The sequence below is a fragment of the Triticum urartu genome, chromosome 6A (assembly GCF_056163025.1).
Source record: "Triticum urartu cultivar PI428250 chromosome 6A, HENAU_Tu73, whole genome shotgun sequence".
NCBI classification, from domain to species: Eukaryota; Viridiplantae; Streptophyta; class Magnoliopsida; order Poales; family Poaceae; genus Triticum; species Triticum urartu.
The window spans coordinates 604216204-604232354 of NC_141878.1; the positions used below are offsets into that span (position 1 = coordinate 604216204).

Here is a 16151-nt window from a genome sequence, read left to right on the forward strand (position 1 = left end):
CTGTCGTCCAGCCGAACCGATGTGCCCTCCGCCGCCATTCTCTCCCGGAAGGTAGTTGAGTAATCGATTCCTCACAGGCAACCTTCTGTTCACGCGGCTGAGCTCGATTCGTTGCAGGCAAGCTTCATTTCCCCTATTCCCCTTTCTTTTCTTTACATTTTCTTCCGATCTGTGTCTGGATCCTTTAACCCCCTTATTTTATTGCATTTTCTTTGCTCACTCTGTGTCGTCGGATCGGATGTCAAAGAATAGCACGAGTAGATGATCTAGATTCTAGAAGTAGATGATTTTGCATCTAGTATTAACTTGGGTCGATCCATCATTTGGGTGCAGGAGGATTAATTAGCGGGCATGGCTGGATTTTTTATGGGCGAGGAGACCCAGGAGCGGATGAGTATATTGCTTACCCGGGCCTTGGTCCTTTTGAGCTTCGCGGCGCATCTTACCATGGCCCTGTTAGCCGGCATCCGTCGGCGTAGAGACTCCGGCTTGCGCAGGTTTCTGGTGTGGTTTGCGTACTACGTAACCGAGATAGGCACGCCATTCGCCCTCGGCCTGGTGTTCCTCGACACCGCGACCGCAGATAGCGAGCAGAAGCTGTTTGCGCTCTGGGCACCTTTTCTTCTTCTCCACCTTGGTCACCCGGACAACATCACCAGCTACGGGTTGGAGAACAAGAAGCTGACGCCGCCCCACATCGTTGGTCCGATCCTTGCAATCGGAGGAGCTATCTATGGCTCATACAAGCAAAGATTTATGCACGACGACGGGGCTCTGCGTGCCGCCTTCTTCATCATGCTCTTCTTTGGTTCCTATAAGTATGTGGAGAGGGTGGTTGCCCTACACCGAGCTTCCTTTGCAAACATTCGCCGCACAAACGAGGGAAAGGAGTTAGGGCGCATCAGTGCTGAGGACAAAGGCCGCCGTAGTAAGCGGGATAATGATGACGTGCAGCTTGATGCTCACGGCCTTCTCGGTGTCACCATGGCTGCCTTGGCTGACTATCAAGTCAGCAGTGGTGGTTATCGCAGTTCTTATTCTGGTTGGAAGGAGGTGAGCAAGGTGGTGGAGATGGAGGCGTCGCTCATGTACACCAAGGCAAGCGTGATCCACGCTTGGGGTGGCTATACCATCCGTGTCCTCTCGCCGCTCGCCACCGCCACGGCACTCTGTCTCTTCCACGGTGAAAAAGGCCTGGCCCTGGTGAATGCAGACCGGATGATCACATATATATTGCTGGTTGGTACCTTGGTGTTGGATGGGAGGTGGCTGCTGAGAGCGTTAGGGTCAACCTGGACATATGCATTGTTGGTTGATAATAAAGAACAAGACCAAGAAGAAGAAAACATACAAGTAAGGCCGCTTCTGGGTCGCCGGACCTTCTGGTACAATTTCAGTTTGCCACGGTGGGTGAAGCTCGCATGTCGCCGGGCTGGGAGGCAATTATGGTATTTCCCACGCTGCCTTCTCGTCTCTTTGGATCCGTCCCGGCTGTCATTGAGAAGCGGCCCAAGTGGCCACAGGTTGTTGTCGGGCTCGAGCATCGGACAGCGCTGTTGGAACCGCCAGTCTCTTGCCTCGCTCCGCCTAGCTCTTTCTGTCGTCGTCGCTCGAGCTTACCGGAGAGAAGAAGAAGAGGTTCAAAGAAATTCAGAGAAATGGTGGATACAGGAGTTTTTTCGGCGTTCGAACGCCCTTTTTCTTCCTCGAGCACGAACTCGATAATGTCACCCTGTTACAACGTCACCGTGCGGCTTTATACCCCGAGCCAGCGCACCGGGCACGCACCCACGTCTCCACTCGCTCCCTGATCGTGCCCGCGCTCTCCGCGCTCTGACCGCGCTCGAAAGCGCGCTTCTCGCGGTGAGCCTCGCTGGATCGCGCCCGATCGGGCCGCACGGCTCGCCAACAGACCCACAAACACACGCACGCCTACGGTGTACACTTGCACGGCCACCCCGTGCACCACACGCACGCACGCGCACACTACTCGCCGCGGACCCGACGCGCCTGACCCGGCCAGCCCGCGCCCATACACGCGCTCGTCGTGTCCGGTGCATCGCCGCGGCTTATTTGCCCTAACATTCGCGCCCTAAGCCGCGGCTCAGAGCAGCCCGGCGTCCTTGACGTCGCCGTCGTCCACCAGCAAGGCCCGCTCCGCCGCCGGCCCCTTCTTCCACTGCGGGCACTCGCGCTTGAAATGCCCGCGCTCGCCGCACTTATAGCAGCGTCCACGCCGGTTGTTGCCGAAGCCCGAAGCCTCGCTGCGCGCCCCGTCGTCGTCGTCCTCTCCGCGCGCACCGCCCCGACGCCGCTCGCGCGCCCGCCACTACGCCGCCGTGAACATCAGCTGCTCGCCACCGTGGTTGCCCCCGTCCTACCCGCGTCGACGCAGCCTCTCGTCGAAGGCTTTCAGCCGCCCCAGCGCGTCCTCGAACGCCATGGCGTCGACGTCACAGAACTGCTCGATCCCAGCCACCGCCGGGTACAGGCGGTTCGGCACCGAGTCAAGCAGCTTCTTGACGAGGGCGGCGTCCTCCAGGGTTGAACCCAGCGTGGCGTAGCGCGCCGCCATCCCACCGAGCCTGCCGGCGAAGTCGTCCAGAGTCTCGGCGTCCGCCATGCGCAGCAGCTCAAATTCCCCGCGCAAAGTTCCCAGCCGCGCCGCCCGCACACGGTCCGCGCCAACGAACCGTGCCTTTAGAGCAGCCCACACCTCCGCGGCGGTCTTCTTCGCCGCCACCTGCAGCAACAGGTTCTCCGCGAGCGCGCCGAGCAGGTATGCCCTCGCCGGCTTGTCCTTCTTGGCGATCACGGCCGCCGCCGCGTCCTCCGGCACGACCACCGCTTCCCACAGCCCGGCCGCGTCGAGATTAGCCTCCATCTTGATCGCCCATGCCGTGTAATTCTCGCCGGTGAGCTGCGGCACCGCCTGCTGCAGCGATCTGTCGGTTCCGCCACCGTAGGGGACGATCGACATCGCCGGCGCGCCCTGACCAGAACGTGGCTCTGATATCAAATGTTGGAACCGCCAGTCCCTTGCCTCGCTCCGCCTAGCTCTTTCTGTCGCCGTCGCTCGAGCTTATCGGAGAGAAGAAGGAAAGGTTCAGAGAAATTCAAAGAAACGGTGGACACAGGAGTTTTTCCGGCGCTCGAACGCCCTTTTCCTTCCTCGAGCACGAACTCGATAATGTCGCCCTATTACAACGCCACCGTGCGGCTTTATACCCCGAGCCAGCGCACCGGGCACGCACCCACGCCTCCACTCGCTCCCTGATCATGCCCGCGCTCTCCGCGCTCTGACCGCGCCTGAACGCGCGCTTCTCGCGGTGAGCCTCGCTAGATCGCGCCCGATCGGGCCGCACGGCTCGCCAACAGACCCACAAACACACGCATGCCTACAGTGTACACTTGCACGGCCACCCCGTGCACCACATGCACGCACGCACACACTACTCGCCGCGGACCCGACGCGCCCGACCCAGCCAGCCCGCGCCCATACACGCGCTGGTCGTGTCCGGTGCATCGCCGCGGCTTATTTGCCCTAACAAGCGCAACTTGTTGCACGAGTGCAGTACTCCTCGGGCTCGGGGTACACTGGAGAAGGTGGTTTCTTTTTTCGCAGGACCGGGGAAGAAGATGATGGATGTCAAGGATGAGTTGTTGGAAGCTATGTGTGCACATGTACTGCTGGAATCTGGCACAACAGCCGAAAGGCGTCCCACAAGGAAACTCGGTGATTACATGGGCTGTAATCAGGAGCACTACAGTTTTGAAAGCAACCTCATCGCATTCCACGTCGCCACCGACATTTTCCTCTTGCGCAGGCCGAGGTCCCCAGGGATCGAAAGTGAAGCGTCCGTCAAATATGAGACCAGGATCCAAGCGATATCAGATTATATGATGTTCCTCCTCACGCAACGTAAGCACATGATACTGAAGCCAGGTGACGAGGGCAGCGACTACAAAAAGTCGCTCCTCGATTTGAAGGAAATATGGCGTGTAACTGGAACCAGCGGTCCTCCAAAAACAAGAGCCAGAAGGCTTGCCAAAAGCCTTCTATACATGGATGTGACTCAGGGCACTACCAGGAAATCAAGTCTTCTTTTCAACACCAACAAAACTCTCGCGCTCGGTGCTGGCTGGGCCTTGAAGCTGTTACATGAGCTAGACCCGACACGGTATGGTTCTGGAAGGGATCCAATGTATGTCGGATACGTTCAAAGGCTTGAAGATTTCATCCTGGTATTGACCGATGAGGCAGAAGCCAACATTAAACGGTGTAGGGACAGCGGGGAACAATGCAAACTCCTCGATTATATGTTGAAGCAAATTCTTGATTCATGGGTACGTTTTCTCACCTTTACGTCCCAAGAATGCAGCAGGGAATCGCATGCCAAGCAGCTCAGCTGTGGTGGTGAGCTCTTAACCATCGTCTGGCTGATGAAACAACATGGTGCATTGAATCTCATTTCCAAGGGCGAATGAACTGACCAGCATCTCTTAACCATCGTCTGGCTGATGAAACAACACGGTGCACAGAATCTAATTTCCAAGGGCGAATGAACTGAGCAGGTAGCACCACATGCAGTTACTATAACTATGCCGCGCTCTTATTTGTATTGATCTAGAGTCTCCTGGTCGACTTTCTTTGTGTGTACAAGTATGACTCGCAGATGAATACGAATCTGCTAATGTAACTGTCATGACTGTTCTACATTAAAATCTCTCTCTCTCTCTCTCTCTCTCTCTCTCTCTCTCTCTCTCTCTCTTAGTATTGTAATAAGATCGTTCAAATAAATCCTATGTGTGACATGATGTCTTTATCTAGTTTGGTGGACATATCGTGTTGTGTTCGTTGTGCAGTACATTACCTTCTGACATTATCTTTTATCAAAATCTTACTTTGTTACATCTTGACAATGTGAAGAAGTTTTGTTTCTTTTATTCCGTTTAATTTTTTCGTCAGGGAACTCAATTGTTTCTTCTTGGTTTACACCGATGGATAACATGCAAGTGATTCAATATAGTGAGCAGGCCACACGTACCGGGATTTTGTAGTGTTTCTGTGTGGTGCTCAACTCAAGCAAGTATTGGAGTGGATGTTTCAGAGCTGTTCTTGTATGTTTATGTCTTTTTCAGTACTATACATGCTCTACTAGTGCCTGGGGTGCGCCTCCTCTGCCTGACTGAGCGCACTACTAAACATGCTAAGTATCTGGTAGCGTCTTTGGCAGTGCAGATGAAAACAGTTGCATGTTATTAGTGATTAAAAATATAAGGCATGATAATAGAGCTGCAGAGACGAATGTTCATTCATAGAGCAGAGCAGGCTTAGTACGTAGTTTCATACTCCCTCTGTTCCAAAATAAGTCTCAACTCTGTACTAACTTTAGTATAGTAGATACTAGCAGGTCTATATTAGCAGAGAACGGTCAGCTTTACAAGTTGAATGGCCGATGACCTAGACACGACCAACAGTTCAGATCAAGGTTCAACACGCTCCAAAAGCATATTCATACTCTCTTGGATGTAGCCATATAAAATATTCATTATAGCCATTCCTTCATGGATCAAAAGGAGAGAAAAATGTGAATAAGCTTACAACAGAATCAGTTTCAGTGTGTATGTATGGTAGTTTGCTTTGCTATCTACAAAATAAGACGGAAAAGGGAGAGAGAGCTGCCATTAGATGGAAACCTATATAAGGAAGAGAGGGAGGGAGGAAAAGGACCCAGAACAACAAAGTTGAGTATACTTAGCTGCTGCTCGCGGTTCCGCATCTACACACTGCCAAAATAAAGAACAGCTTGCTCAAAAGTGTTCAACTGAAATATAAGCAGAAATTTGAAGGATGAGTAAAGGTGACCAAAAAAACATAAGAAACTGATGTACTGAGTTAGAAGAAAGAGACTCGAGGAGAGGGCCCTGGTGATAGCCAACAGGGACAAAGCGAAGCTGAGGGAGATCATCTCCAGGTTTTCGACGGAGCGCAATCTAAAGGAGGCGGCGGGGTGCGCCTACCGGAAGCTCACCGAGGCAGAGGATCGGTGCCTCACACCGACAGGCAAGCCGGTGGGGGCGCTCCGGATGCTGTTGTGGACAATGGAGGAGGCGGAATCGGACGACCCGATGCAGGCCATGAAGTGGATCGCGTTTCGCTCGCGTCGCACCGCTCCGACGAATCCATCTGGATTTGTGGTCGGCGCGGTGATGGGTCTCCCTGCCCCAGCTCCGGTGGCGGCCAGGGCTGCGGCGACGGAGGCATGGGCAGATCTGGGGCGCGCCGAGGGCAGGAGGGGGATGAAGCTTGGGACGATGAAGAAGATCCAGAAGAAGATGCCGCTGATTCTGAGGAGGTCACCGCGCTTCCCAGTCGCTCCCCACGCCTGCTCGGTCTCACTCACTCCCAGGGACGGGAGTAGGGACCTCGCCGGCGGGCGGTCGCTTCTAGCAGATCGCTGGTGAGGATTCCGACGAGGAGACTGGGCTCCCGTTGGATCTGCAAGGTACGACCTCCCCCATTTCCAAATATTGCATTGAACCTACATCGATAGGTGATAATAGAAGACTTAAGGGGAAGCAAAAGCGGCTGATAGCTGCAAAAATTATAGGAAGGAGTGATAAGATTTATGATAATAGCCCTGCTCATGGGGAAAAACAGAAAGTGGTGATCGCACCAGACCAAGTTTTGCTAGGCAGGGAGATTGTTAAAAAAATGAGTAGAATGCAATATGCCCAAATTCCAGATTTCTGGTCTAGTGAGGCAAACTATATTGAGGAAATGGAAATTGAAAACGGCCTGGGCTGTTGTGGGGAAAATTACTCTGCCAGAAAGGAAGTTTTGGGGAAAAAGAGGCATGGGGCAAAATGGGCAATGGGGAGAAACACCTTTAGCAAATATGCTTTCTAAAAGCTTTGGTAGTATAAATAAAGTGCCTCTCTCTCTGTGGGGAGAAGAGTGTGATCCCCTCGAGGATTTAGGGTCCCCCCCCACCCCCCGCCGCCACCAGAGAGAGAGACAGTGGGCTAGATGAACAAATGATATGGGAATAATCGCGGAGGAGGTAGATACAGTCGTGGTGGTAGAGATGGGTTCCAGTAGGAAGAAAGAAGAAGATGTGGATAGATTCAAAGGCAACTTCACGCAGTTTGGCAGAACTACCGAAGGGTTTGGATCAAGATCCACCATTGGTACTTCTAGCTATAAGGGAATGGAGGTGGGACGAGGCAAGTAAATCTGTAGAAGACAAGGAGAGAGAGAGGGGCACAAACCAGAGGCTAACAGAGCCGGATCTGAGAACAAAGGTAAAGATCCTATTCCTGGTGTCAATCCTCCTCCTGAATTCCTTCAACAACAACAATGGTTCGGGGCTCTCCTTGCCCAGATGGCATAGCAGGGGGTTGGCATGGCTGCAGGAGATGGCAAGCAGAGAGATGAGGAAAAAAAATCTGAGGGTGATAGAGAGAAAGGAAATCAGAGCAGAAATGCTAGCTATGGAGGAGATGTTGAAAATGGTTTAGGATCTAGGCAAAACCAGAACACTTGGGGGGGGGGGGGGTCTGGTAGATTTCCACAGAGAGAGGGACCTGATCTGGGGAAAGGTGGAAACAACTTCAGAATGATATGCAATAAATGCAAGGATTTCAGACATCAAACTAGAGATTGCATGCTTCCAAATTGCAATATCTGTGGAAAAAATTCTCACATCTCTCAAGACTGCAACTGGTTGAAACAAATTAAGCCTTGCCTAAGTATGTTGGTTATGCAGTGATATGTCTCTAACGTATCTATAATTTTTGATTGCTCCATGCTATATTATTTACTGTTTTGAATGTTTATGGGCTTTATTATACACTTTTATATCATTTTTGGGACTAACCTATTAACCCAGAGCCCAGTGCCAGTTTCTGTTTTTACCCTGTTTTAGGGTTTTGAAGAAAAGGAAAACCAAACGGAGTCCAATTGACCTGAAACTTCACGGAACTCATTTTTGGAAGGAAAGAAGCCCAGAAGACTTGGAGTGCACGTCGGGGGATCTGCAAGGAGGTCACGAGGCAGGGGGGCGCGCCCTTCACCCTCGTGGGCCCCTCGTGCCCCCCCTGACGTACTTCTTCCGCCTATATATCTCCATGTACCCTAAAAACACCCGGGGGCACAATAGATCGGGAGTTCCGCCGCCAGAAGCCTCCGTAGCCACCGAAAGCCAATCTAGACCCGTTCCGGCACCCTGCCGGAGGGGGCAATCCCTCTCCGGTGGCCATCTTCATCATCCCGGTGCTCTCCATGACGAGGAGGGAGTAGTTCTCCCTCAGGGCTGAGGGTATGTACCAGTAGCTATGTGTTTGATCTCTCTCTCTCTCTCTCTCTCTCTCTCTCTCTTGTGTTCTTGATTTGGCACGATCTTGATGTATCGCGAGCTTTGCTATTATAGTTGGATCTTATGTTTCTCCTCCCCCTCTTCTCTCTTGTAATGAATTGAGTTTCCCCTTTGAAGTTATCTTATCGGATTGAGTCTTTAAAGATTTGAGAACACTTGATGTATGTCTTGCCGTGCGTATCTGTGGTGACAATGGGATGCCACGTGATTCACTTGATGTATGTTTTGGTGATCAACTTGCGGGTTCCGCCCATGAACCTATGCATAGGGGTTGGCACACGTTTTCGTCATGATTCTCCGGTAGAACTTTAGGGCACTGTTTGAGGTCCTTTGTGTTGGTTGAATAGATGAATCTGAGATTGTGTGACGCATATCGTATAATCATACCCACGGATACTTGAGGTGACATTGGAGTATCTAGGTGACATTAGGGTTTTGGTTGCTTTGTGTCTTAAGGTGTTATTCTAGTACGAACTCTAGGGATGTTTGTGACACTTATAGGAATAGCCCAACGGATTGATTGGAAAGAATAACTTTGAGGTGGTTTCGTACCCTACCATAATCTCTTCGTTCGTTCTCCGCTATTAGTGACTTTGGAGTGACTCTTTGTTGCATGTTGAGGGGTAGTTTTATGATCCAATTATGTTAGTATTGTTGAGAGGACTTACACTAGTGAAAGTATGAACCCTAGGCCTTGTTTCAACGCATTGCAATACCGTTTACACTCACTTTTATCATTAGTTACCTTGCTGTTTTTATATTTTCAGATTACAAATACCTTTATCTACCATCCATATACCACTTGTATCACCATCTCTTCGCCGAACTAGTGCACCTATACAATTTACCATTGTATTGGGTGTGTTGGGAACACAAGAGACTCTTTGTTATTTGGTTGCAGGGTTGCTTGAGAGAGACCATCTTCATCCTACGCCTCCTACGGATTGATAAACCTCAGGTCATCCACTTGAGGGAAATTTGCTACTGTCCTACAAACCTCTGCACTTGGAGGCCCAACAACGTCTACAAGAAGAAGGTTGTGTAGTAGACATCATGCAGCTAGAGGTCTGGGAGTGCTTTTGATTCAGAATTCCAAGGAGGTGGTGAGCAGTGAGCAGGTTAACCCAATGGCAATTATCACTATTGCCTCTGGAGAGATCAATGAGACACAATTCTTGGAGGGCTTCAACTACATGTTCAAATGGGATTGGCAATGGAGATGCAAAAAACATGGAGATAGAGCCTATCTCATGAGGTTCCCTAACAAAAGCAGGCTGACTGAATTACACAAGTTTGGTAACTTTAATCTGCTAGGGACTAAGGCTGTCATAAATGTGGATAGTTGGACCTATGATACACAAGCCATTGGTAAGTTACACACTGTATGGGTGAAGATTGGCAAAATGCCTGAATGTTTTAGACATTTTTTTGGTGCTTGTGAGGTAGCTGCCACAATTGGCCCAGTCTTGGAGATAGACATGTCAACAATTTTGCTGGAAAAAATCAGAGCCAAGGTGGGAATGAGAGATTTTGAAAAAATCCCTAAACATACTGAAGTAACTGAGAAAGATCTCATGATCTACAGAGTCACCCTAGAACTTGAAAAGGTGGTGGAACAGGGGTGGTATGAAGACAAAAGAAAACATTTTGATACCGAAATAGACAGAGAAACTGACTCTGAGGACATGAGAAAGAAGATCAAGATTGGTGGAGTGGATGCAGAAGGGAATAAAGAAAACATCTCCCTGGGAAGTGTGGGACTTAAACAATTTGAGGAAATGAGAAAAAAGAATGATGAGATTATTAACATTCAGAAAGAATATCTGTCTGAGGTTGGTTTAAGGAAAAAATTGAAGCTGATTTGGACAGATTGCTACATAAGATGCAAGAGATGGAGGAAAACAAAAACAAACAAGAAGCCTGGAGGGCTGTGGAAGAAAAGAAGTACACTTCATGGGAAAAGGAGAAGAAAACTATAATAGACATGATCAAGAAGCAGCAAGAGATGATAGACAAGTGCATGGAAAAAATAGATCTGTGGGATGAAAAAGAAATCTCCGGAGAAGATATGGGAGAGAAAAATGATCCTGACAAAGATAATATACAAGATCCTCTGATAGAAGATAATTACACTGAACCAGTGGACTACACTGCTAGCCAAGATTCTGTGGAATCTCTGGGATCAAAATTAGGGATCTCTGCAAAAGAGGAGAAAGAAAAAGATAAAGATGGACCAACTAGAAGAAGTGACAGAAATATAGACAAAAAGGACGCAAAGATTGAAGATCTGGCTAAGGAGAGAGCTGCTGACAAAGATAATTATGGTGAGTCCTCAACCCTATCTAAAGATCAAATTTCTTTATTTGAGATGGCAAAAAAAGTGGGGGTTGAGCTGGGGTGCACTATTGACCTGGTCAATCAAACTCTAGACCTGATTTCCAATATGGAACACGCTAGAAGAGATATATATCTACAAAATATAAGAAATCAAGAGGAAAATGAGAAAAATGAGAGCTCTTCAGATCTGATAGATATTGGAGATGCTAAATTAGAAGAAATGTACTCTGGGGATGACCATTCTGATGCAGAAATGGAACTTGATTATTATGATAACTTGAAAAAAATATTTTCTAGTAATAGGAAAATTAAGATTGGCACCTCAGCTGCTAGTGCTGGGAAGCATGCTATGTCTTTTTTTGGGGGGGGGGGAGGAAAAAAGGAAGAAAAAGAAACAATGAAAGGGATGTTTTGGAATGTGAGGGGGATTAGACAAGATACAAAAAGAAATTTTATCAGAGAAGTTATCATGGACAAACATTTAGATTTTGTTGGCCTTCTGGAGACCATCAAGGGGAATTTTACAAAAAATGAACTACATAACCTTTCTGGGGTAAAAATTTCCTCTGGAAATGGATTGCCCCTAGAGGCAAATCTGGAGGGATCCTGGTAGGGATTAATAATGACAACTTTGACTTAATACAAGTGGAAAAGGGCACATACTTTGTCAGAACACTCCTTTTTGACAAAAAGGCTAAATTTAGCTGGAACTTGATGACTGTTTATGGTGATGCCCAAAGAGAAGGGAAAGCAGCTTTTTTAGCCGAACTATCTAGGCTATATCAAGATAGTCCTCTCCCTTGTGTCATGGGGGGGGGGGGTTAATATCATTAGGAACAGTGCTGAGAAAAATAAACCTGGGGTGAAGGAAATATGTCCTAGAGGCAATAATAAAGATATTATTTATTTCCTCATATCATGATAAATGTTTATTATTCATGCTAGAATTGTATTAACCGGAAACATAATACATGTGTGAATACATAAACAAACATAGTGTCACTAGTATGCCTCTACTTGACTAGCTCGTTGATCAAAGATGGTTGAGTTTCCTAGCCATAGACATGAGTTGTCATTTGATTAACGGGATCACATAATTAGTAGAATGATGTGATTGACTTGACCCATTTCGTTAGCTTAGCACTTGATTGTTTAAGTTTACTGCTATTGCTTTCTTCATGACTTATACATGTTCCTATGACTATGATATTATGCAACTCCCGAATACCGGAGGAACACTTTATGTGCTACCAAACGTCACAACGTAACTGGGTGATTATAAAGATGCTCTACAAGTGTCTCCGATGGTGTTCGTGGAGTTGGCATAGATCAAGAAAAGGATTTGTCACTCCGATTGTCGGAGAGGTATCTCTGGGCCCTCTCAGTAATGCACATCACTATAAGCCATGCAAGCAATGCAACTAATGAGTTAGTTGCAGGATGATGCATCACAGAACGAGTAAAGAGACTTGCCGGTAACAAGATTGAACTAGGTATTGAGATACCGACGATCAAATCTCGGGCAAGTAACAATACCGATGACAAAGAGAACAACGTATGTTGTTATGCGGTTCGATCGATAAAGATCTTCGTAGAATATGTGGGAGCCAATATGGGCATTCAGGTTCCGCTATTGGTTATTGACCAGAGAAGTGTCTCGGTCATGTCTACATAGTTCTCGAACCCGTAGGATCCGCACGATTAACGTTCGTTGACGATATAGTATTAATGAGGTTTGTATGTTGGTAACTGAATGTTGTTCGCAGTTCCGGATAAGATCACGGACATGACGAGGAACTCCGGAATGGTCCAGAGATAAAGTTTGATATATGGGATAATAGTGTTTGGTCTCCGGAAGGGTTCCGGAATTCACCGGAAGGGGTTCCGGATGTTTCCCAAAATGTTTGGGTACGAGAACACTTTATTTGGGCCAAAGGGGAAAAGCCCACAAGGTTTTTGGAAAGCGCAAAAGGAAGTTTTGCGGAGTCCAGGGGCCAGACGCCAGGGTCCCTGGCGTCTGGGTCCAGACGCCGGGAACCCTGGCGTCTAGATCCAGACACCGGGAACCCTGGCGTCTGGCCCTGGAGTCCGAGAAGGACTCTTGCCTTTCGGGTGAAACCGACTTTGTGGAGGCTTTTACTCTAAGTTTCGACCCCAATGCTCAACATATAAATAGAGGGTTAGGGCTAGCACCTAAGACACATCAATAAACACCAAGTCGTGTGCCGGTAACCCCGCCCCCTCTAGTTTATCCTCCGTAATAGTTTTCGTAGTGCTTAGGCAAAGCCCTACGGAAATTGTTCTTCACCAACACCGTCACCACGCCGTCGTGCTGCCGGAACTCATCTACTACTTCACCCCTCTTGCTGGATCAAGAAGACAAGGACGTCATCGAGCTGAACGTGTGCTGAACGCGGAGGTGCCATACGTTTGGTACTTGATCGGGACGGATCGTGAAGGTGTACGACTACATCAATCGTGTTGATAAACGCTTCCGCTTTCGGTCTACGAGGGTACGTAGCCATACTCTCCCCTCTCGTTGCTATGCATCACCATGATCTCGCGTGTGCGTAGGATTTTTTTTGAAATTACTACGTGTCTTTAACAGCGGTATCCGATCCAGGTTTATGCGTAGATGTTATATGCATGAGTACAACACAAGTAAGTTGTAGGCAATATAAGTCATACTGCTTACTAGCATGTCATACTTTGGTTCGGCGGTATTATTGGATGAAGCAATCCGGACCGACATTACGCGAGACTGTATCATCATCATTCATCTCTACAAGAATCACACGTCGCACGCCAGAGATAACCCTTATGTTATTTGCACACTTCGCCTCACATATTTATTTACCACAAGTCTTGTTTACCTTTACATCAATTTTCTGTATAGATTTCGGGCATGGCGATCCTTATGGCAGCTGGAGCCTCGATGCTCCCCATGAAGATCCCAGCGGGGGATTATGCTTGGCACAACACCGCAGTCGACGTCATCCTAGTTTTCTTTGTCTGCCTCAATGCCCTTCTGTTAGCACGAAACAAGGTAGTTTCTCCGTCTGGAAATACTTATTGATGAAATAAATGTATGTGGATATATTTTAGTTTTAGATATATTTATTTTTATTTATTTCTTCGATAAGTATTTTGGGACAGAGGGAGTACTTGCTAGGGTTTTCTTTTGTGCGTTTTGGCAAAAAAGGCGGACTGTGCTCCTCTCTGTTTATAAAATGAGCTCAAAGCAGAGCATATGGAATACGAGCTGATTCTCGTTACACTGCATATGGAATATGACAACCTGCTCCGCGATCTGATCATGGTATCAGTCGAGAATTATTGCCTTTTTGCGAATTATCTTGCCAAGAAACGCAGCCCCTGGGATGCAGAGCACGTTCTCCATCTGGTAATAATGGTCCTATGCATCATGCAATGCATGGTTTGCTTCTTTCCCTCCTTCGTTTTGGTTGGTCTCATCATTCACCCATAGGTGGGTACCTATAGGTGCTAATCGGAGTCGGTCAGGTCGGGTGGATCACGTACAAGGCATACACCCATGGGGTTTTTGCTTGGGGCGAGAAGCAGGCCGACGAAGCTGCCATGGACGGCGGTGATGTGGAGCAGCAGAGGGTGCCAGAAGGTGCCAAGGTACGTACTGGGCTTTTGGCTATTATCTGAATCTAAATTTTGTTGTGTTCGATGAATCAACAACTGAGCCATGGATACTCTGTTTTTTATTTGGGGGGTAAAGAATACTCTGCTTCGCTTATCTGCTCTAATAAAACAAGAGAATACTCTGTTTCGCAGGTGGAACAAGGGATAGGGAGTGGGAAGACCGCCCGAGCTGCAGACGGAGGAGGCGGCCAGAGATGACGAGGATTCCCGTCTCACAAATACTGCTGTTGTACTAAGTACTAGATTCCACGTTCTAGTTAAACTGAATACGGCGTACAAAGCGTTGTGTCATATATTAAACATACTACTGATATTCTCGTTTAAGTGCTCTGATATTATTCTCAAGCAATAAACAATGATTCCACCAATTTTTCTCTATCCCTTCTAACATGAGATTAGTCTAACCGATCCAAACCCTAGCAGCTGCCCGCCACTTCCGCATCGCGCCGCCCCCTGGGCGGTTGATCTCCATGATCGCTGTCGGGGGCCATGCCCGTACATAGGTTTTGTCCGCCGGTCATGTTGACCGACTACCCTAGAGAGTATTTTTTCCGAGCCCTTACTCCGGGTTTTTCTCTTTCGCCATTCGTCTTGACCGGCATTTTCTTTTTGGTTTTCCGATCTAAAATTGGTTTGCATCTCACATCGCCATCGTCGACCCCGTGCGCCTCTACTCCAACACCGGCGCGACCCGCCGGCTTCTTCACCGACTCGGCGGCCTCACACGACAGGCAGCCCCTCACGCCCGTCGCCCCTACCCGGCGGCCTCAGGCGATGCAGCGGCCCCGAGCCGCCGCTCGCTGATATGTCTCCAACGTACTTATAATTTTTGATTGTTTCATGCTGTTTTATTATCAATCTTGAATGTTTTATAATCATTTTATAGTCATTTTATATCATTTTTTGGTACTAACCTATTGACATAGTGCCAAGTGCCAGTTGCTGTTTTTTGCATATTTTTTACATCGCAGAAAATCAATACCAAACGGAGTCCAAATGCAACAAAACCTTACGGAGATGTTTTATGAACCAGAAGACACCTAATGGGCCAAGGCTGCGCCTGATGGGTTGTGCCCACCTCGGGTGCCCCCCAGACCGCCTCTTTGCTCTATAAATACCTTAATATTTCAGAAACCCTATGGGAGTCCACAAAAATCAATTTCAGCCGCCGCAGAGTCCAAAACTACTAGATCGAATCTAGACAACATCACGGATCCATATGGGTCCGTAGTTAGTAGCTAGATAGCTTCCTATCTCTGGTTTAATTCTCAATACAATGGTCTCTTGTAGATCCATATGATGTAACTCTTTTTGCGTTGTGTTTGTTGGGATCGAATGAACTTTGAGTTTATGATTAGATCTATCTTTTATCCATGAAAGTTATTTGAGTTTCTTTGATCTCTTATATGCATGATTGTTTATAGCCTCGTATTTCTTCTCCGATATTTGGGTTTTGTTTGACCAACTTGATCTATTTATCTTGCAATGGGAAAAGGTGCTTTGTAGTGGGTTCAATCTTACGGTGCTTGATCCCAGTGACAGAAGGGGAACTGACACGTATGTATCGTTGCTACTAAGGATAAAACGATGGGGTCTATCTCTACATAGATGGATCTTGTCTACATCATGTCATCATTCTTATTGTATTACTTCGTTTCTCCATGAAGTTAATACACTAGATGCATGCTGGATAGCGGTCGATGCGTGGAGTAATAGTGGTAGATGCAGGCAGGAGTCGGTCTACTAATCTTGGACGTGATC

General features: G+C 48.0%; 1 protein-coding gene and 2 pseudogenes across 1 annotated transcript; 2 read left to right on the forward strand and 1 right to left on the reverse strand.

Annotated features, from left to right (window-relative positions):
• The first annotated feature begins 204 nt into the window (after nucleotides 1-204).
• Nucleotides 205-6468, forward strand: LOC147967195 (uncharacterized). The gene is made up of 3 exons (XM_087531067.1): nucleotides 205-1542; nucleotides 3550-4456; nucleotides 5900-6468. The coding sequence occupies exons 1-3, from the start codon at nucleotides 352-354 to the stop codon at nucleotides 6466-6468; spliced, it is 2667 nt and encodes an 888-aa protein (XP_087387193.1). The 5' UTR covers nucleotides 205-351.
• LOC147967196 (uncharacterized) lies at nucleotides 1741-3440 on the reverse strand (annotated as a pseudogene).
• A 3040-nt stretch (nucleotides 6469-9508) lies between the features above and the next one.
• LOC147967197 (uncharacterized) lies at nucleotides 9509-14588 on the forward strand (annotated as a pseudogene).
• Nucleotides 14589-16151: the final 1563 nt, after the last annotated feature.

What these genes read in the sequence shown, in the direction of transcription:
- LOC147967195 (XM_087531067.1), top strand. Translation starts at nt 352, where the DNA reads ATGGCTGGATTTTTTATGGGCGAGGAGACCCAGGAGCGGATGAGTATA. An exon ending in GGTTGTTGTCGGGCTCGAGC is followed by an intron (nt 1,543 to 3,549) that starts ATCGGACAGCGC and finishes ATTTGCCCTAAC; the next exon opens with AAGCGCAACTTGTTGCACGA. An exon ending in CTGGCTGATGAAACAACATG is followed by an intron (nt 4,457 to 5,899) that starts GTGCATTGAATC and finishes TGATGTACTGAG; the next exon opens with TTAGAAGAAAGAGACTCGAG.